The sequence below is a fragment of the Haematobia irritans genome, chromosome 2 (assembly GCF_050003625.1).
Source record: "Haematobia irritans isolate KBUSLIRL chromosome 2, ASM5000362v1, whole genome shotgun sequence".
In the NCBI taxonomy this organism is placed as follows: domain Eukaryota; kingdom Metazoa; phylum Arthropoda; class Insecta; order Diptera; family Muscidae; genus Haematobia; species Haematobia irritans.
Window position 1 is genome coordinate 129,899,119 of NC_134398.1, and position 23,252 is coordinate 129,922,370.

Consider the following 23,252-nt stretch of genomic DNA (forward strand, 5'->3'; position numbering starts at 1 on the left):
AATTCTCATGCTGGATACGATTCTTACGGAATAGTTATTTCTCGAAAAATAGTAAAATCGGCGTTGTGGATATAATGATGACTTAATTATTCATTCGGTTAACAGTGCCTCTCAGGTTTTATCGTGGAGGGATTATTCTTTGGAGATAAAAACTGCTAATTCCATAAAATTTGTACCACCTTGGAAATGTCAGATAACCAGAATTTTGATGTGTCCAGAGAATCGTCTTGATGCACAACTACCCTGTGGGTAGTGTGATCTCAGATTGTTAGGATATGATGCGTGGGTTTTATTGTTCTCGGGGTGACCACTTTCAACAAATGTGTATGTCGACAATAATTTGCAACGTGACCCAACGATTGTGATGAAAATCTAAAATTTATATTTTATAAATATCACGTCGTGAATTTAATTGAATCTCATCAAACAAACCTCAAGAATATTATTATAAGCGAATTTACTTTCGCAAAAATCCAGGAAAATGTGGTTTAGTAACACAAATTTCACTATGATTAAATAAAATTTTTCGGATTTTTATTAGAAGTTTGCCGAGTAGATTGAACTTCACGCTTCGAAATTTCACAGGAAATAGACAGAGAAATTGGCTTCGTTTTGGCAAGTAGCTCACGTCAAGTTGATATCAACCAAATTTTGACGGATTTGTCAAACTTGTGCAATAGAGAATTGCCATGCCAGAATTGCATTGCCAATCAAACGGAATCCTTGAAGGTCCTTGATACGAAAATGTATCTTCTAGATATATTTCAATGATAATACACCCGTTGCTTAAATATAAGGAGCAACTTTGATTCATAATTACATTAATTTAATTATGAATGGAAAAAAAATTGGATCATCCGCGACACATACCATTTATGTACATTCGGCCTATACTACTATTCGGCCTGTGCTAGAGATATGAATGATATGATGTACATAAGAAATAAAAATCAGCTGGCACATTGGCTGAGTGAGATATCTCGAGAGAACAAAAAAAAAAAAAAAACAAACCAAAAAATATTTTGCTTCCACAGGCAAGTCGATCAAAAGCAATTGGACAAAGAAGCAAGTCTATCAAAAGCAATTCGACAAAAAGAGTAATAAAACCTGAACTAGAAGTATTTCTTCTTTTTCGTCTTAGTCAAAATATTTTCCATGGTAGAAATAGTTTATTTTTCCCTGAGAAATGCATAAATCTAAAATTTGGAGGACTTAGACTATTGGAAATAATATGTGCTGGATTGGATGAAATACGAAATGCTGCGATTTGCAAAATAAAAATGGAAATTTTGGTAATTGGAAAAACTTTGATAAATGTGAAGTGATTTTAATATAAAATTTATATTCATTAAAGGAATTATGAACAAAAGGAGAAATACAAACTCAGTATGGAAAAATTCGGTATACAAAGGGATCTTCTGATGATCTACCCTTATTATTATTATGGTTGGCCATGAAATTTTTAGTGGAAAAAAGCAATAATTTCCAGCGAAGACTTCTCGATTTATTTTTCCATATATAGCAATAATTGTAAAAATATTTTCCGTGTCTACGAACATTTGTATCATCTTCCCAAATTCCACTTTCTTTGTGAATTGCAAAGAAAAGATGAATAAAATTTTATTGTCGTTTTGATTGTTTTATTTAAGAAAATAAATAAAGTTCGTAAGTAAATTTTTTTTTGCGATATGGCTTAAAACGTCCACTACAAGTTTCTTTGGTTCATTTTATGTCAAACATGACCTTTTCAAACACAATTTAGCCACCATGGAGAAACTTTAAACCTGCAGTCATATTTTGGTAATTCGATTCCAGTTTAATTTTTATAACATTTTTTTACAGCCATAAATATATTCCACTTAATAATTTTATACCCAACAAGAGATATTTAATTTACAATCTAGGTTTTATGGTCGTCTGATTTTGTCAATAAAACTCTTCTTTGTTTTTCCAGGCAGAGCACGTGTGGGTTAACCCACAACAATATACAGATAAAGAATTTGCCATTCCATTTGGAGCACGTGTGGTACGTACAGATAAAACCCGGACTCTGGTGGCGGATGACAATGGAAAACAGATTTGGGTACAGAATGCTGACATTGTCAAGGCAATGCATGTGACCTCACAAACTGGGGTAGAGGATATGATAACCCTGGGAGAGTTGCAGGAATATACGATACTGAGAAATCTGGAATTACGCTACAAACAAAAGAAAATCTATGTAAGTTGAATTGGGGTAACAAACAAAATATGAATAAATTCAAATATGTCCATTTCTTGTCTTTCAGACTTATACCGGATCCATGCTGATAGCTATCAATCCCTATCAAATATTACCCATCTATACCAATAAGGAAATACAAAACTATCGTGGCAAGAAAATCAATGAATTACCTCCACATATATTTGCCATTAGTGACAATGCCTTCCAGGAAATGAAACGTGAAAAGGCCAATCAATGTATTGTGATAAGTGGAGAGTCTGGGGCAGGTAAAACTGAAAGTACCAAATTGATTCTCCAATATTTGGCTGCCATCAGTGGCAAACATTCATGGATTGAACAACAAATAATTGAAGCCAATCCCATAATGGAGGCCTTCGGAAATGCCAAGACTGTGCGTAATGATAACTCTTCCAGATTTGGTAAATACATTGAGATACGTTTCACCGAAGCCGGTAGTATACAGGGTGCTAAAATCGAGCAATATCTGTTGGAGAAATCCCGAATTGTTTCGCAAAATCATGATGAGCGGAATTATCATATTTTCTATAGTATGTTGGCTGGCCTAAGTCCTGAGGAACGTAAACGTTTACATCTGCTAGATCAGTCAGCTTCTAAATACAATTACCTCTCACAAGGAGGATGTCTTAAGTTACAGGGTAAAAATGATGGCAAAGACTTTGTTGATATTCGTTCTGCTATGAATGTTCTATCCTTCAGTCCCGAGGAACAATGGCAAATCTTCAATTTATTAGCTGCCATTTTACACTTGGGCAATTTGGGATTTAATGCCACCGAAATACGTAATATGGAAGCTGCTGAAGTAAATGATATGACCATAGCCGCTAGAGTGTCGTCTCTATTGGGTGTTACCAAGGAGGCTTTGTGTGAGACTCTAACCCACAAGACTATATTGATTCACGGGGAACATGTAGTCACCAGTCTGTCAAAGGATGCTTCTTTGGAAGGACGAGACGCTTTTGTGAAATCCCTATATGGCAATATTTTCATTTACATTATTAATCGTATCAATGCCACAATCGATAAGAATCCTGTGAAGAATATCAATACCATTGGCGTTTTGGATATCTTCGGTTTTGAAAATTTCGAAGACAATAGCTTTGAACAACTTTGCATTAACTATGCCAACGAAAATCTACAACAGTTCTTTGTGAAGCACATATTTAAGGTAAGAAATTTGAAATAAAAAAATTAACGACATTTTTCTCTTAAATCAAAAAAGGACTTAGGTTAAGTTAAAGTGGCAGCCCGATTTATTGTCAAGCTCATTTAGACTATTTCATTGTGATACCACATTAACTAAAAGTACCTATTACATATGGGTACTTCTAGTTTTAACCGTTGAACCTACTCGATTATTTTCTTCTGATGAACAAACCAGATGCACGACATTCACACAAGAGGTGTTTAATTGATTCCTTTTCATCCGCATCATGACAGAACATCCAGTAGTCATTATATTTCGCGCCAATAGTTTTTGCAAACTCGCCTAACAGGCAGTAAGCCGTTATAGCAGATTTCAGGAGTGATATCTGACGTTTGAAGAAAACACTAACTTATCTAGTGTGTGGTTTAAGTTTAGATGTGGCCATATTTGCTTAGTGTCTATGCAACCCTTGCAATTCTTTCATCGTACATTCGCCATCATAATAGCCTTCTCACGCAGTATGGGCTTGCATGTAGCCAAAGGCATTCCAACAGATTCTGGTTCCCCTGGAATATGTAAGGTAGTTCCCAGCCTTGCTAACTCATCCGCTTCGCGGTTCCCTGGCATGCACATGTTATATTAGGTGAATATTGTACTGCTCAGCAATCTCATTGAGATATTTGCGGCAGTTGATGGCCGTTTTCCAGTTAAGGAACACTAATATTTCAGCCTGAACAACACTACAGAGATTAAGCAATCTCTTCCTCCGAAACCACTTGTCCATTCAATCTGTAGCCATCGGCGTGGAAATTTATGTAACGTTTATTACCAGAGGTCTGTGTGCTTCATGCCGCGCTGTTGCGAATTACAGTTTCAAACTTTTTGTCGAAAAGCTTTATCGCTAAGCCTCCCTAGCATATTAAATTTTCAAAGTTTCTTCTATCAATGGTGCACTTTATGTCCATTATATCGATTTAAATCAGAAAAATGTATTAATAATTGTCATATTTTTTCCAAAATTTTTAACATTCCACGTACAATCAATCAATTTCAAGCTGCTATAATAATTTTGCAAAAAATTAGCTCAGAAACTTGAAGACAATGTAAATTTGATTGTAAGATTGGTTGCACAACTAATCTCATTACTATTCGAATAACTTCAAATTGATTTTATAATGGATAATGGTCCCCCGCCGAACGGCCAAATTTATATCGGCTTAGCCGTCGAGCCGACGCCGACAAAAATTTTATTTATAACTAGAGAACCTGGCCCGCTTCTGATTTTTTAAAACTATTTATTTTATAAGAAATTTCAACCTTCATTATACCCTTCACCACTACTGTTGTACAGGGTATAATAAGTTTGTGCATTTGTATGTAACGCCAAGGAGGAAAAGTCTGAGACCCATCTTTTAGTATACCGATCGGATTAGAATTAAATTCTGAGTCGATTTAGCAATGTCCGTCTGTCTGTATATTTAATTTTGTGTGCAAAGTACAGCTCGCAGTTTAAGTCCGATCGTCCTGAAATTTGACACAGAGTCTTACATTGGCTCAAAGACAATCGCTATTGATTTGGGAAAAAATCGGTTCAGATTTAGATATAGCTGCCATATATATTTATCACCGATCTGGTCATAATTGACGCATTTATCAACGTATTTTCTCAAAACTTCGGGCAGCCAAATATTTTGGGGCTTTCGTCAGATATGCAAAATATCAGTCAAATCGGATCAGATTTAAATATAGCTCCCATATATATATCTCCTCCCATTTGAACTTATATGTCCTCAAAAGCCAGAGTTTTGCCCTGATTTGCTTCAAATTTTGCACAAGGAGTACGTTTAATAGTATCGTTAAGTGTGCCAAATTTGGTTGAAATCGGTTCAGATTTAGATATAGCTCCCATATATATCTTTCGCCAGATTTACACCCATATGACCACGTAGGCCAAAATTATTCTCCCATTTACGTTTTTTGCTAGGATAGCAGGATTATTATTCTAACTATGCATGTCAAATTTGTTCAAAATCGGTTCATATTTAGATATAGCTCCCATATATGTACGCCAGAAAAGGCGAAATAGGGTAGAATGTTTCATATTTTAGACCCATTTTCAATGGGAGTTTCCTCCAATTGACTCGATAATTTCCACAGAGAATACATTTAATATGCTATTTTAGTGTGTCATCTTGATCTAATAAAATACCCACATTTTACACAAAATTCTGTGATGATTTCCCCATATCGTAGTCATATTCTACACACTGTAATGCCAAACTTTCCACAGAATGGTCGAACTTTAAATAAAACTCCGACTTGTGGAAATATCGCCCGAATTGGAAAATAATATATCACAACCCACAATTGACCACATATCTTGGTGAGATTTAACATATATCCTTCTAAAATCGCAAATGCTGAAAAGCAACAATTTTAAATATTACTCGAATACATATGTATCGCCCGATAAATCATAAATGCTCTTTTGTACAATTGCATCAAAATTGCTCTAGCTTTATATTTCCCATATTTTTTTACTACCATTGTGCTTCATCTCAGGACATTAGCCCATTTAATTTTTAATTCTAGCGATTTTGTAGAAGTACAAAAAATTGTCTCCAAATCGTTTCAGATATAAATATGTGTATACGCGAATATAAACCTTGATAATAACTCCCAACAAATTTTAAGGAGTTGAGATGGTAACACAAATTTTGGTCTACATAATGGGGAAGGATATAATATAGTCGGCCCAGCCCGACTTTAGACTTTATTAACCTGTTTTTAAATTCAGCAGATCAAAATACTAAAAAAAGTCACTTCTCATAAACTATACTTGAACAAAATTTTATTTTGCAAACTAGTGTTATTAGACTCTATTGGTAAAACTTTCTTTCTTTCAACTGCATCATAAATGAAAATTTTATTTCTATAGACACTTTTTTTTTAAAATTTTATTTCTAAAGAAAATTTGTTCAAAATTTTATTTCTACAGCAAAATTTTGTCAAAATTTTATTTCTCTAGACAACTTTGTCAAAATTTTATTTCTACAGCAAAATTTTGTCAAAATTTTATTTCTATAGAAAATTGTTTCAAAATTTTATTTTTATAGAAAATGTTTTCAAAATTTTATTTCTATAGAAAATTTTTTAAAAAATTTATTTCTATAGAAAATTTTTTCAAAATTTTATTTCTATAGAAAATGTTGTCAACATTTTATTTCCATAAAAAATTTTGTCAACATTTTTTAAAATCCTCCACCATAGGATGGGGGTATATTAACTTTGTCATTCCGTTTGTAACACATCGAAATATTGCTCTAAGACTCCATAAAGTATATATATTCTGGGTCGTGGTGAAATTTAAGCATGTCCGCCCGTAGGTCAGTTGAAATCACGCTAACTTCCGAAAGAAACAAGCTATCGACTTCAAACTTGACACAAGTAGTTGTTATTGATGTTTGTCGGATGGTATTGCAAATGGGCCATATCGGTCCACTTTTACGTATAGCCCCCATATAAACGGACCCCCAGACTTGGCTTGCGGAGCCTATAAGAGTAGCATATTTGATTCCATCTGGCTGAAATTTTGTACGTAGTGTAAGTATATGGTCTCTAACAACCATGCTAAAATTGGTCCATATCGGTTCATAATTATATATAGCCCCCATATAAACCGATCCCCAAATTTGACCTCCGGAGCCTCTTAGAGGAGCAAAATTCATCCGATCCGGTTGAAATTTGGTACGTGGTGTTAGTATATGGTTTCCAACAACCATGCAAAAATTGGTCCATATCGGTTCATAATTATATATAGCCCCCATATAAACCGATCCCCAGATTTGTCCTCCGGAGCCTCTTGTAGACAAAATTCATCCGATCCTGTTGCAATTTGGAACGTGGTGTTAGAATGTGGTCTCTAACAAACACGCAAGAATTGATCCATACACTGTTAGAAAAATATGTTTTTCATATGTTCCGATATAAACAAAAAGTGTTTCGGGCACAATTTTTAAACACAATATATTTAAGTGCAAACATGCAATGTTCCTAAATTAACTCTAAATGTTTGGGACACATATGTTAGTATGTTAGAATATATTATGTTTGGGGCATGAATGTTTCATAAAAATAATATGTGTGAATGTAAACATATATACATTTACAAATTTCGAGTAAACATATATATGTTGTGATATTTTATTCAGAGAGCGACAGAGAGAGAGAAAGTATAGAGAAAGAAATAGAAATGGAAACCGGGAGGGTTGACGAAAGATATCAACATAACACAGCGAGAGAATCAAAAGAGAGCAACTTGTGTGAAATTGTTTGTATGTTGTTTCGGAAAACTGTTTTATGACAAGGCCAAAAATTTGATATGCTTAAGTCTAAATATTATTTAATTTGAATATTAGAATGAGTATTCGGAGTAAAGAGAATAGACATTTGAAAAAAAAACAGCATGTAAAAAACTGTACACCCCTAAATAAATTTATGTGTATATTATAAAATTATTTATGTATGTTTATACTCGACTCCACGTTCTTCTTTTGTTAGAGTTTTTGGATTCCTTCCAAAATTTCAAACTTTTGTACCAAAAACAGTTTTTTATTACAAAATTTTTCCAATAAAAAAAATAATATTTTATCCAAAAGCTCAGTCCATTTCGTTTATATCAAGCACTGTTTCTGACTGTTAATAACCCACATTTCGAAGTTTCATTATAAAAATTTAATATAGTATAAATATAAATGTGTAAATTAAAAAAAAAAATTGGTGTACGGTCGGAGCAGGGATTGAACCCACGACCCTTTGCATGAAAGGCGGACATGCTAACCATTGCTCCACGTGGCAAACAAATGTATGTTTCTGTTAAATAATGTTTTGTTTGCATCGGCTCGTCGGCGCTGCAGACTATGCTACATAAATATAACTTATAACGATAATTGTCTATTGATGGCAATAACAGCTACGTAGCCCAGTAGATAGTGTGATGGCTTACAAACTGTATGGTCCTCGGTTCGATTCTCCGTCCAGGAGAATGGTAACAATTAAAAAAATTATAAAATTGAATAATTTCTTCAACATTATTTGTATTACAGAAAAGGGTGCCAAGAACTAAAAAATTTCGTGGAAATGAAAATTATGTGAGGGAATGAGCACAATCTTCTTTGGGGAGAATTCTTCCAAGCATATAAAATTTTTGGGCTCAAAATGCTTCCAAACATACAATATGTTCACATAAGACAAACATATTAATGTTTCGGCAGTATCCAATAATATATATGCTTCCTGCAAAATATGTTTGGAACATATGTTAGAGAAGCGATTTTTTTTGAGGGTGTATCAGTCCATATTTAATATAGCCCCATATAAATCGATCCCCAGATTTGAACTCCGGAATCTCTTGGAGGAGCAAAATTCATCCGATTCGGTTGAAATTTGCAATGTGGTGTTAGTATATGGCCGCTAATAACCATGCAAAAATTGGTCCATATCGGTCTATAGTTATATATAGCCGATCCCCAATCACACAACCATATCGGTTCAAAATCATGGTTGCTCGAGCTAAAAATAATCTACCAAAATTTTATTTCTATGGAAAATGTTGTGAACATTTTATTTCTATAGAAACTTTTGTCAAAATTTTATTTCTATAGAAAATGTTGCCAAAATTTTATTTCTGTAGAAAATTTTGTCAAAATTTTATTTCTAATGAAAATTTTGTCAATATTTTAATTCTATAAAAAATTTTTTTAACATTGTATTTCTATTGCAATAACTTAGAGAGTACAGTTCTGTGATAATAGTTTTAAGTTTGACTACACAAGTTTTACTTTAGATTATTGATTTATTTATAATTTAATTGTCGTGAAGTCCAGTTTTTTTTATATAAAATAAATGAAATAATTGGGATGTAAAGAACAAAAAATTATTTTTCAATAAACACCCTGTTGAAAAAGTCGGAAAAAAGCCGACGAAACGTCCAGGAAATGATGAAATAAATTTGTTTTATTTGCATCTTCAAAAACTGACCAAAAATAGCCCATCATAAATAACTAAAAAGTGTCAAAATTTTATTTCTATAGAAAATTTTGTCAATGTTTTGTTTCTATGGAAATTTTTGTCAAAATTTTATTTCTATAGAACATTTTTTTTAAATTTTATTTCTATAGAAAATTTTTTAAAAATTCTATTTCTATAGAAAATTTTTTCAAAATTTTATTTCTATAGAAATTTTTCCAAAATTTTATTTCTATAGAAAATTTTTCAAAAATTTATTTCTATAGAATATTTTTTCAAAATGTTATTTCTATCGAAAATTTTATTTCCATAAAAAATTTTGTCAACATTTTTTATAGCCTCCACCATAGGTTGGTGGAGGCTATAATTCCGTTTGGTCATTCCGTTTGTAACACATCGAAGTATTGCTCTAAGACCCCATAAAGTATATATATTCTGGGTCGTGGTGAAATTCTGAGTCGATCTAAGCATGTCCGCCCGTCGGTCAGTTGAAATCTCGCTAACTTCCGAAAGAAACAAGATATCGACTTCAAACTTGGTACAAGTAGTTGTTATAGATGTAGGTCGGACGGTATTGCAAATGGGACATATCGGTCCACTTTTACGTATAGCCCCTATATAAACGGACCTCCAGACTTGGCTTGCGGAGCCTATAAAAGTAGCATATTTCATCCCATCTGGCTGAAATTTGGTACGTGGTGTAAGTATATGGTCTCTAACAACCATACAAAAATTGGTCCATATCGGTCCATAATTATATATAGCCCCCATATAAACCGATCCCCAGATTTGTCCTCCGGAGCCTCTTGGAGGAACAAAATTCATCCGATCCGGTTGAAATTTGTAACGTGGTGTTAGTATATGGTCTATAACAACCATGCAAGAATTGGTCAATATCGGTCCATAATTATATATAGCCCCCATATAAATCGATCCCCAGATTTGAACTCCGGAATCTCTTGGAGGAGCAAAATTCATCCGATTCGGTTGAAATTTGGTACGTGGTGTTATATGGTCTCTAACAACCATGCACAAATTGGTCCATATTGGTTCATAATTATATATAAACCGATCCCCAGATTTGTCCTCCGGAGCCTCTTGGAGGAGCAAAATTCATCCGATCCGGTTGAACTTTGGAACGTGGTGTTAATAACCATGCCAAAATTGGTCCATATCGGTCTATAGTTATATATAGCCGATCCCCAATCACACAAAAATTGGTCCATATCGGTTCAAAATCATGGTTGCCACTCGAGCTAAAAATAATCTACCAAAATTTTATTTCTATGGAAAATGTTGTGAACATTTTATTTCTATAGAAACTTTTGTCAAAATTTTATTTCTATAGAAAATGTTGCCAAAATTTTATTGCTATTGAAAATTTTGTCAAACTTAATTATATACGTATTTAATCGACCTTTTTTAGTTTAATATATACCACGTATGGACTATGAGGTATATATTACAGTGTTAGGAACTTTTAAGGACCTTGCCATCGGCAAGTGTTACCGCAACCCAAGTAATTCGATTGTGGATGGCAGTCTTCAGTAGAGGTTTCTACGCAATCCATGGTGGAGGGTACATAAGCTTCGGCCTGGCCGAACTTACGGCCCTATATACTTGTTTTTCTATTGGACATTTTGTAAACAATTTTTTTTTTCTAAAATTTCATTCCCTCTGTTATTCAATCTTCCAATTAATTAATGTATCTATCCTTTGCAGATGGAACAGTCGGAATATCAGCAGGAAAACATCAGTTGGCAGCATATAGAATTTCAAGATAATCAGGATGTTCTAGACCTTATAGGTATGAAGTCCATCAATATCATGTCACTCATCGATGAAGAATCCAAATTTCCAAAGGGTACTGATTTTACCCTACTGGAGAAATTACACACCCAACATGGCAATCGATCAATTTATGTAAAAAGTAAAACTCAACAGAATACCCTATTCGGAATACGCCATTACGCGGGTGTGGTGATGTATAATCCCCAAGGATTCCTCGAGAAGAATAGAGATTCATTTAGCATGGACTTGACCAACATGATAGGCAAATCAAAAAATAAATTTCTGAAGGAAATATTCCCACAACAGATACCCTTCGATACTGTCAAGAAGCAGGTGACTTTATCGGTGAAATTCCGTAACTCGTTGGAGTTATTAATGCGAACTCTTGGAGCTGCTCATCCTTTCTTTATACGTTGCATTAAACCCAATGAAGAAAAGAAACCAAATGTAAGTTTTCATAAAATCTTTAGAAGAACTTCGAAATTCTTATTGATATTCGTTGCCTTAACAGCTTTTGGATCGTGAACTATGTGTCCGTCAACTACGCTATTCTGGCATGATGGAAACGGCTCGCATACGTCGTGCTGGTTATCCCATACGCCATACCTATCGCGAATTTGTTCAACGCTATCGCGTACTGATGCGTGGTGTCACAGGTCCCATCAATAAACTGAACTGCCGCCAAATAACTGAAGATATTTGCCATCGCCAGTTATCATTGAAGTCAGATCATCAATTTGGCCTAACCAAGGTATTCCTCAAAGATTGTGATGATGCTTATCTGGAAGAGGAAAGATCACGAGTTATCCTTAAAGCCATAGTAACCATTCAAAGAGCGGTGAGAAGAATGATCTTCAGACGTTTCGTGAAAAAACACCGAGACGCAGCCATAGTCATACAAAAATCTTGGAGAGCTCGCCAACCCCGTAGAGATTTCCAAGCCATGCAAAGAGGCTTTCATCGTTTGGCTGCTGTGATTCGTTCGCGTCAACAGACCCATGATTTTAGCCAACTTAAGAAACGCTTGCGTCATCTTCAAGCTCATTGTCGAGGCTTTTTGATTCGCAAAGCATTCCAGGCCAAACATGCAGCTCGTTTGGCAAAATTACGTGAATTCCGCATGTTGAGAAAGCAGGAAGAAGAGCAGTATCGTCGAGAGGGAGAACGGAAATGGAAGCAACATGCTGAAGTGAATTACAAGAAACGTCTTTTGGGAATTGATCCTCTAAGGGTTAAACCTCCAACGCCAACTACTCCCACACCCATGGCACAGCTGACACCGATGGCACCCATGACGCCTATCACAAATGGCCATGCCCACCCCTTGGAGGAGATCAACACCAATAATTTCATTGATGTGGAATCTTCAAAGAAAATTGTAGACGATGTCTTTGGCTTCCTCAATGATGCCGATGTAAGTGGTCCTGTGGGACCGAATGTCAAGGAGAAATCCCTAATGTTTGAAAAAGTGTTAAGTAAACCTCGTTTCATACCCACGAAATTGTTATCACGACCCGTGAATTATTATGAGGCGGCATCGGTACCACGGCCACCACCACGAAAATATACAAATCAAACGCGTCTGTAAATAGAATGAAAAGTCAAAAGTTCAGAAGCCTCCTGAAGAATGCGTATTGAGGCAAAGGCAGCGTTAGCGAGTGCAGCTCTATAGAAATTTTGGTGGTATTTAAAAAACGAAACACATTTCACTTCCTTTCCTCCCATCAACTGCCCCCACTCCCGCATCATCTGCACGCCTTAATTTCGTACAAATGATTGACGCCTGCATTTTCTTAAAAAAAGAATGCGTTGGTCCATTGAATGTTGGCTCTGCTTGTACAAATATTTATTAATTATTATTGTTTGTTCGTAGAATTTGTTAGCTTTTTGTCTGCACCATACTCATTGTAGAAAATTTATTAAGAATTTTGTTTTGTGTATATTTTTTTTGTAAATAAATTTTATTTAAACATGTCCATGACATTAAAAACTGTAAAAAAATATTGTTTGTTTAAATTTCGATTTATTGTAGTTTTTTGGTTACTAATACTAAAGGTGGTGGCGGTGGTCGATAATGATTGAAGAATGCCTCAAGATTTGCCAATTTTTTCGTAGAAATTGTTTCTAGTAAATTATATTTTATTTAATTCGTATATAACAAATAATTGTTCTCTTTATTTTTTTCTTTTGCAAGCTGAGGTTGGAAATGACTGCTAATCATGAAGTGCTAATTATTGTCAAATGTGAAATTTTGTTTAAAATGGGATAAAATTAAAAAAAAAATTAATGCTGAATAGCACGATGTATATGATATGATACAAACCAAATTGTATAAATAAGACTGGCTGCGGGGTAGTGGGTGCTAAGCCCATCCCCCCACAGCTTTGACATTTTCAACTCAACCGGCTCGAAGGACCATGTTTAGAATTGGGGCTTAGGGGGATTGTGGACGAAACAGTTGAGTATGTGGACACCAATTCCTTTAGTGTGTGTGGACTGTATTTGTGGGTAGCTGGGCGGAACAACACTTGGGTAACCTTTTGGAGCTAGGAGAATTGTGGACGTTAGATCTTTGTTATAATTTCTCAGCATATGAGAAATTACGACACCACAGTGGTACAAACCAATAAAACAGAGAAACCAAAAGAGTTAGAGTTATGGAGGTTTGGTTTATTGCCTATGCTCACCGTTGGAGATGCAAAATTGAATTGTAGATTTTATGTTAACAAACTCACCAAGAAACATACGTGTTTTAAAGTTGATAATTCACAATAATATGCTTGGGAAATTAATCGATAATTCACTTAAGACTTAAACTTGTATCAATATTATAATTCACAATAATTCAATTACATTTCAAGTAGATTTCAGTTAAAAAATTTAATTTATAAAATATATAAAAGATAAGTATAAACTATAGTTTAGACAAAGTGAAAAAAGTTGGCTTAATTTTTAATTATTACACATCCCAGCAAAAAAAGCGTCGCCAAAAAAGTAGTGAAAATGGTCTTTTTGTATCCGGAAGTGGGGCCAAATTGACGCAGAAGCGATGAATTTAACATGAGCTTGTCATAGGACGGATGTCCACCATTTCAACAGCCGCTGCACTGAATTTGCATCACTTCTTAAGGTGTGAGGCGAATTCAGTGTTTTGGATGTGAATTAAGACAATTTGTGATATTTTGACAAATAACTAATTTTTAAAATTTTTTATGATTTTTAATGCAGTCTAACGCTTGTCTGGAACTTTTGTGATCAAATATTTTCAAAAATCCGAAATTTTTCTACAAATGATTTATCTTTTTTTTCGGTAAATTTAAATAATTTGTACAAATTTATTAATTCTTAATCTGTTTTTAACTTATTTGAAACACAAAAAATAAATTTCCCATTAAAAATATGAAAAAAGCGACTTATAAAGAAATTGACTCAAATGAACTTTCTGTGCAGTTCAAATAAAGAACATCTTTGGGAGAACATTTTTGGAAGTTCTTTTAAAGTTGTGCCATGAGAAGAACTTCCATTTTTTTTTGCTGGGATAATGTGGAAATAATGTAAGAAAAACAAGTATATACGACCAAAAATTCCTTCACCGTGGATTGCGTATCCTTCACCATGGATTGCGCAAAAACTTCTACCAAAGTCTGTCATCCGCAATCGAATTGTGGTCACACTTGCCGATGTCAAGGGATTTTAAAACTTCTTAACATTGTCTTCTAATTTGGTAGATATTCCATATAGGGTCTATGTTAGACAAAAAGGCAGATTGTATACCTTTATAGGTCAATCCAGTTTTTGACCGGTATATATAGACAGACGAAGCGATATGAACCAATTTTCGTATCCTAATTGGATGGTCAAACGGATCAGAAGAAATTTGTATATCCAAGTACCTCCGGTGAACAAATTTAGGGACCGGTATATAGTGGTCTATATATACTTATCGGCCGATACGGATCAATTTTTGCATGTTGTTTAGAGGATATATATTGACATCATGTACCAAATTTCAAACGGATCGGATGAAATTTGCTCCTTGAAGAGGTTTCGCAAGCCAAATCTGGTTTACTTGGGAGCTATATATAATTATGGACCGATTTGCATGGTGGTTAGAGACAATATATTGACATCACGTACCATATTTCAACCGGATCAGGTATCTCCGGAGTACAAATCTGGGGATCGGTTTTTATTGGGCCAATCTGGGAGTCGAGTCTATACCTAAAAGTGGTCCGATATGGTCCATTTGCAGTACCGTCCGACCTACAGGAATAACAACGAATTGTGTCATAATTACAAGTCTATAGTTAGTTTTGTTCGGCAGTTAGCCTGATTTTAGTAGATGGACAGACGGAAGGACATCACTAGATCGCTTCAAAATTTCACCACGAATCACGGGGTATGAAATCAATATTTCGATATGTTACAAAAGTAATGATACAGTTAATATACCCCCATCCTATGTTGGAGGGTATAAAAAAAAATAATAGTGGAGAGTTTGTTATCCTCTAATTTAATTTAACATCTACATTTATTGATCAGTCATCCCCATTTTCATGAAGCTCCGTTAGTGCTACGTTAGCTAACGAACTTTTAAACCGTACTATGTACATATCTTGCCTCTATATTCCATATGCTAGTAAGGAACTTAACTGCTAAAAATTTTTCAGTTAAAGTTAACCGGAGAGAAGATATTTCGATGTTACATTCTGTTAACTGGGAGTTAAAGTCTAACGGAGATACATGAAAATGGCCGTCAGTAGTACATTTATAGAGTTTATTGAAACTCGGAATATCAAGTGGTTAATATTTTAAACATTTTTATATGTTCTAAGGGGGGGAATGGGGGAGTGGGAGGTCTAAAATTTAGCACCCGCAGGACCTTCTAGTTACACCAATGGATTTGACCGTTAGAAAGTCGGGGAATTTTAAAATTTATTTTTAGAAGTTTTTAAATTTTAGAATAAAATCTAACAAATCATATGTTTGAACTTTAACCAATTATATGTATTTTTAAATAAAGAATGAAATTAACTATTTGGGGCTTAAAAAAGATATACTTAGGCGGCAACAAAAAGTTAGAAAATTCTGAAAATATATATGCTCGAAGCAGAATATGTTTGGGAGTATATGTTACAGAGGTGATTATTTTTGAGGGTGTAGTACACACAACCATCAGGTCCCACTAAATACCTGACGGCTTTGCTATGGATCCCGGCTTCAACTCGCACGGTATCCAATTTTCTTGCTTTAGCTTTAATCGATGTTTAATGTCTTGTCGTGTAACTTCGAATGATTTGACAAATTCTTCTTGTGTTTAACATGTGTCTTAATTGTCTTCCATGTTAATATCATTATTTCTGAAAAGCATAAACCATCTCTCGCACGTTGAAAGGGTGCTTTCCGGATAAAGTTGTTACATGAATATAGTTTCGGTACTGTCTGCTGTGTATATGCCCATCAACGCCATCTGTTGTCAATGCCGCATTACTAAATTTGTGTAATCCACTTGCACAAAAGCTTTTCCTAATTTTTAGCTCATGCCATTAAAATGATCAGAAAACGAAAATTTATAAAATAAGTAACATTTCCTATGAAATTCTCCCTTATATCTTTCTCATTTCCTCGAGGCTTATTTCGTTCTTAGCACTTTTTTCTGTAATACAAACAATGTAGAAGAAATTATTCGATTTTATAAATTTCTAAATTTTACCTTTTGCCTGGACGGAGAATCGAACTGCGGACCTTACACTTTGTAAGTCAACACACTATCCACTGAGCTGCCTAGCTGTTATTGTCATAATCAGATAGTTATCGATATAGCCATCAACGCGTAAGCAACACATACAGCCAAGCAGTTCCCTATAAATAGGGAAATAATGTAAATGTACATATATTTCAAAAATGTTTCGAAAAGATATTCGATAGTACATAATACTATATTCATTTTTTACTATGAAACTTCAAAATGTGTCTTATTAAGGACCTAGAGTCAGAAAAAACAGTGATTGATATACACCAAATGGGCTGTGATTTTGGAATAAAAAGAATTTTATTTACAGCAAAAATAAAAATTTTGTAATGAAGACATTTCAATTAAACAAAGGATATCCGGCCGTAAGTTCGGCCAGGCCGAATCTTATGTACCCTCCCCATGTAATGCATAGAAACTTGTACTAAAGACTGTCATCCACAATCGAATTACTTGGGTTGCGGTAACACTTGCCGATGGCAAGGTATCTTAAAACTTCTTAACACCGTCTTCTCAATTGTAAGTTATTCCATACGGGGTATATATTAAACAAAAAAAGGACTATTAAATACGTAAAAATTTTCTATAGAAATAAAATTTTGACACAATTTTCTATTGAAATAAAATTTTGACAAAAATTTCTATAGAAATAAAATTTTGACAAAATTTTGTATAGTAATAAAATTTTGACAAACTTTTGTATAGTAATATAATTTTGACAAATTTTCTATAGAAATAAAATTTTGACAAAATTTTCTATAGACAAAATTTTCTACACTGAAAAAACAGTGAACCCACCAGGAAAGATAACTTTCGATTAATTTTAGAAAATTTGGAACTTTTTTAGAAAATTTTAACTAAACGGTATTACAAGCGCTGGCATCACTCCGATATGACAAAAATAAGTAAATATTTTTCGACAAATTCAAGAAAATTTATTAGACATAACTAAATTTTTTCAGTAGTTGAAGAAAATTTTGTAGTTTTAAGAGAAATCTTGGAGTTCAAAATTGCAAGAATGTCTTTAGTGACATACGAAGTTCATGATGGACACATTTTTGGTAAAATTTGCAAATTTAAAGAAATAATGAACTATTTTGTAAGAAATACGAAATTAGGAAATCTTTATGCTTTATTTGTGTATAACTTTTTCCCGTTTTTTAGTTCATTTAACTAACATACGCAAAAAATTATTTGACTAAAATAAACTTTTTCCAAACATAATGATTCTATGAACTAATATAAAGTTAATATGGCTTTAGTGAAATAGAGAGTTCACTTTTTTTTGAGTGTATAGAAATAAAATTTTGACAAAATTTTCTATAGACAAAATTTTCTATAGAAATAAAATTTTCACAAAATTTTGTATAGAAATAAAATTTTTACAATATTATCTATAGAAATATAATTTTGTCAACATTTTTTATAGAAATAAAATTTTGACAAAATTTTCTATTGAAGTAAAATTTTGACAACATTTTCTATAGAAATAAAATCTTGACAAAATTTTGTATAGTAATAAAATTTTGACAAAATTTGTATAGTAATAAAATTTTGGTAGATTATTTTTGGGGATCGGCTATATATAAATATAGACCGATATGAACCAATTTTGGCATGGTTGTTAGCGGCCATATACTCGAGCAATGTACCAAATTTCACCACGTACAACATTTTAACCGGATCGGATGAATTTTGCTCCTCCAAGAGCTCCGGAGGTCAAATCTGGGTATCGGTTGAAATGGGGGTTATATATAATTAAGACCGGTATGGACCAATTTTTGCATGGTTGTTAGAAACCATATACTAACACCATGTACCAAGTTTCAACCGAATCGGATGAATTTTGCTCATCCATGAAGCTGCGGAGGTCAAATTTGGGGATCGGTTTATATGGGGGCTATATATAATTATGGATCGATGTGAACTAATTTCTGCATGGTTGTTAGAAACCATATACTAAGAGCATGTACCAAATGTCAACCGGATCCGATGAATTTTGGTCCTCCAAGAGGCTCCGCAAGACAAATCTAAGCGTCGGTTCATATGGGGGCTATACGTAAAAATGGTCCGATATGACCCACTTGCAATACCATCTGACCTACATCAATAACAATTACTTGTGCCAAGTTTCAAGTCGATAGCTTGTTTCGTTCGGAAGTTAGCGTGATTTCAACAGACGGACGGACATGCTTAGTATAATTAATTCATCCGAAACAAAATTGCTGATCCTTTTTATTGTACACAATGCCACTGTTGCTACAAATTCAGTCCATTATGATACCACAGTGGTGCTCGATTCCATGTTTAGCTCAATGGTAAGAACCTCCTCTTTGTAGCTGAGTCCTATTGGCGTTTCATATTGCAGCGAACCCACTTAGAGAAGCTTGAAACACTCGGAAATGTAACCTGTATTACTGAGAGAGAATAATTCACCGCTGAAATTTTTTTTGGAATTCGGGCGAAACAGGGATTGAACCCACGAACCCATGTATGCCAGGCGGTCATGCTAACGATTCTACTAAACACTATCATCCACAATCGAATTACTTCGGTTGGTGATAACAGTTACCGATATCATAGCAAACCTTTCTAACATTGTCTTCTAAATTGCATGTTAGTCCAAATACCAAATACCTTTAGATCTTGATCGTTTTATATATAGACGTCTATAAATAATAATGTAGGAATATAAACCAATTTTTGGATGATAAATAAAGGCCCAAATTTCAATCAGATGAAATTTATTCCTTCATGAGACTTTCGAAGTTAAATCTTATGGGGTCGGTTTATATGGGAGCTATATATAATATAAAAAATTTTGTTCATGGATGTGTACTAAGAGCTCCCGCAAAACCAATCTGGTTTTCGGCTTATATGGGAGCAGGGGTCTTATATATCAATACAGTAATCCGCAAAAAAAAAAAAAAAAAAACGTCGCCGAAAAAGTAATGAAAATATTCTTGTCGGGTCCGAAAGTGGTGCAAAATTGGCGCAGAAGCGATGAATTTAACATGAGCTAGCCATAGGACGGATGTCCACCATATCAACAGTCGTTGCACTGAATTTGCATCACTCCTCAAAGTGTGAACCGAATTGAATGTGAATTAAAACATTTTGTGGTATTTTGACAAATATATATTTTTTTTTAATTTTTCTATGAGTTTTAATGAATGAAACGCTTTCCTAAAACGTTTGACCTCAAATATTTTCAAAAATTAATTTTTTCAACAAAATTTTAATAATTTTTAAAATTTTATAAATTCTTACTCTATTTTTGACCTAGTTGAAATAAAAAAGCTACAATTAACCGTTGTTTCAATTCGATAGCTTGTTTCGTTCAGAAGTTAGCGACAAAATTTCACCACGACAAGAATAACATATATACTTTATGGGGTTTGAGACCAATATTTCTCTGTGTAACAAATGAAAAAAGAGATTTCTATTCTTAAGGACGAGGTTGGAAAATATTTTTTTTTTAATAAATAAAATAATTTAGGGACTGTTGCATCATTTGTCATATATTGGGCTTTATTTGCTCTGAATGAAAGTATTTTGTACCATCTTCGTTTCTGCAAAAATTTCGTTCCGGAGGAAAGTATTTTTTCTTTGGGTATACGATTATTTACTCTGGTTATTAAGCAGTGCAATAGTTGGTATATCCGCCTTGCATTTTTTTCATTAGTGGATTATCCTATTTCAGAAAAGCTTCTTTCAGTGGTTTCGCCGTAATGGAAAAGTAATTCCGACTCGACTATTATTTTTTATTAAATATATAATTTTTTTAGAAAATGTAATTTCATTTCTAGAGTAAAGAAAACTTTTCCTGCAGTGAAATTATCATCCAATTTCGCAAAATAATAATTTGGCCACAAAATCTATAATACCAATCTTAATGCATCATACTTAGGAATGAGATATTCCAGTTTACATAATCTAACTGTAAGATATTTTCCATTCATCCCAAAGCTACACAAAAAAATCGGACGGCCGTAATTTTCATCTTAAACCCATGACCAAATTTTCGTCCTTTAAAATAATATGGTTTAAATTCTAACTGGAAATTGAGTTCATTTACCTCATACGGATGATGTAAATTGCACACTATATGAATTATCCGGTTCTTTTATTTATTCTTATTCATATGTTTTTATTATTATTTTTGTTTTTTTTTTTCAAATTACTTCTTAGTTTCCTAAGAAACTAAAAAATACATTTTATTGATATCCTGGTCGTTAAATATTTTTCATTAATTTCGTTTACCTCTTTCGATTTCAATACCAAATAAAACACGATTGGGAAAAATGATTCAATAAGCATAGATTTATTTCGCTTTATCGGGATACTTACGACTTCATTACGCCCTTATTTTCCACTGGTGCTTGAATGGGTTCTCTATGTCCAAAGTATATCTATCGACTAAAATGACCAAAATGAAATTCACAAAACCCCAAAAAGCTCTAGTATGAGGAGTTTAGTCAGAGTTATTTTGAAAAATGCCGATAAGTACTAATACCTACTCATATCGATGTATACTGTTTATAAGGGTGGATCTATTTAAATGGGAACATTTTCAAATTCTCTACATAACATACGCAAAATAATGAACATGTATTAGTAAAGTATTTTTTGATGGGTAACCAAATTGAGTTTTATTAGCCTCATAAATCCCTTGTAACACACGTTCATTGAAGAGGGGACATGACTACGGTTATCACCTATTATGCTTTAATTGTCCTTAAAAGAAATAATTTGATTGCATACACGCAAGGAAAAAACCCTTACAGTTTGTTAGAATTTTATGAATTCCTTCGAATATTTTAAACTTTTATCACCATAAAAATTCTGTTGTTACAAAATTTTTATTTTTTCAAAAAAAAAAAAAACAAAAAAAAACTTTTGAACCTAAAACACAGTCCATTTCGTTTATATCAAGCACTGTTCTTTTCTGACTTTAAGTCTTTAATAAGACACATTTTGAAGTTTCATGGTAAAAATTTAATATAGTGTTATGTAATGTCGAACATCTCTTCGAAATCTCCCGAACCCACGACCATTTGTATATGAGGCGGTCATGCTAACCATTGACCCATGGTGGCCAACTAAATGAATGTTTCTATCAAATAAAGTTTTTTATTTCGGCTCGTGGGCGCCGAGAACTATGCTTTATAAATATAACTGCTTGGCTGTTTGTGTTGCTTGTGCGATGATGGCTTTAGCGATAATTGTCAGCTTCGTAGCCCAGTGGATAATGTGTTGGCTTACAAACTGTATGGTCCGCGGTTCGATTCTCCGTTCAGGGGGAAGGTAAAATTTAAAAAAAATTATAAAATCAAATTTCTTCTACATTGTTTGTGTTACAGAAAAAAGTGCTAAAAACTAACAACCTCGTGGAAGGGCAAAATATGTGAGGGAAAATCCAATTAGCCAGAAAAGATTTTTTTGAAATGTATATTTTTTTTATATCCTTTAAAAGAATAAACTTTTATCACAAAAAGTATATACTTTTCTTCCAAATAGACTTCTTTACACTGACAAGCAAATGAGAAACGATCTTTGTTTGTCTAAAATTTCGTTTGGGAGGAAAGAATTATTTTTTTTTTGCGTGTAGAAAATTATTTTTTTATCATGAAATGGTATATCAATGCTTATAAAAAAATAATTTGTCTAATTTAAAAATCAATTGTTGGAATTAATTAACGTGATTAACTTTCATTTTAATTAAATGTTATCCGTAGCAATAATTTAATTTTTCGATATAATTTCATAGCACTATTTTGGTAAAGAAAATATTCTTTAGTTAAATATACAATAATTTCATCCCATAGTAAGTAAAGACAATTTATTTTACATGGTACATAGAAATTAACTAATACATTTATATAATCTTAATTGATATAAAGATAATATTATCAAGTAATTTTAATTTTAAATTAAATATTGGTGGTATTTTTTTCTATGTATAAAATATAATGTATTTATTTACTAAATGGTTTAAATGCATATATCCGAATAATAAAGCGAAAGACAATTTTCCAACATATTGATTTGAAATTTTATAAAATATTTTTTTTTCTAAATTTACCGTGAAATTTTGTAAATCGCTTCATTTTGGTTGCATTTTTACGAATAATAAAGCGAAAGAGTATTTTCCATAATATTGCTATAAAACCATTTTTTTCTAAATTTACCTTGATCATTTGTAAATCTATTCATTAAACCATAAAATAAAATTTATTATTATTTTTTTTTTTTTACTTGGTTCCACCCTAATACACAAATATATAAATAGA

The 23,252-nt window shown here is 33.2% G+C and overlaps 1 protein-coding gene across 1 annotated transcript in view; it reads left to right on the forward strand.

The window, feature by feature from the left end:
• The window catches only part of Myo28B1 (Myosin 28B1), a 136,618-nt gene that overhangs the window by 49,170 nt on the left and 64,196 nt on the right, over positions 1–23,252 (forward strand). Inside the window, exons 2-5 of the mRNA XM_075296158.1 lie at positions 1,955–2,221; positions 2,289–3,410; positions 11,139–11,654; positions 11,719–12,621. Coding sequence (XP_075152273.1) covers positions 1,955–2,221; positions 2,289–3,410; positions 11,139–11,654; positions 11,719–12,621 — 2,808 coding nt within the window. The remainder of the gene's footprint in view (positions 1–1,954; positions 2,222–2,288; positions 3,411–11,138; positions 11,655–11,718; positions 12,622–23,252) is intronic.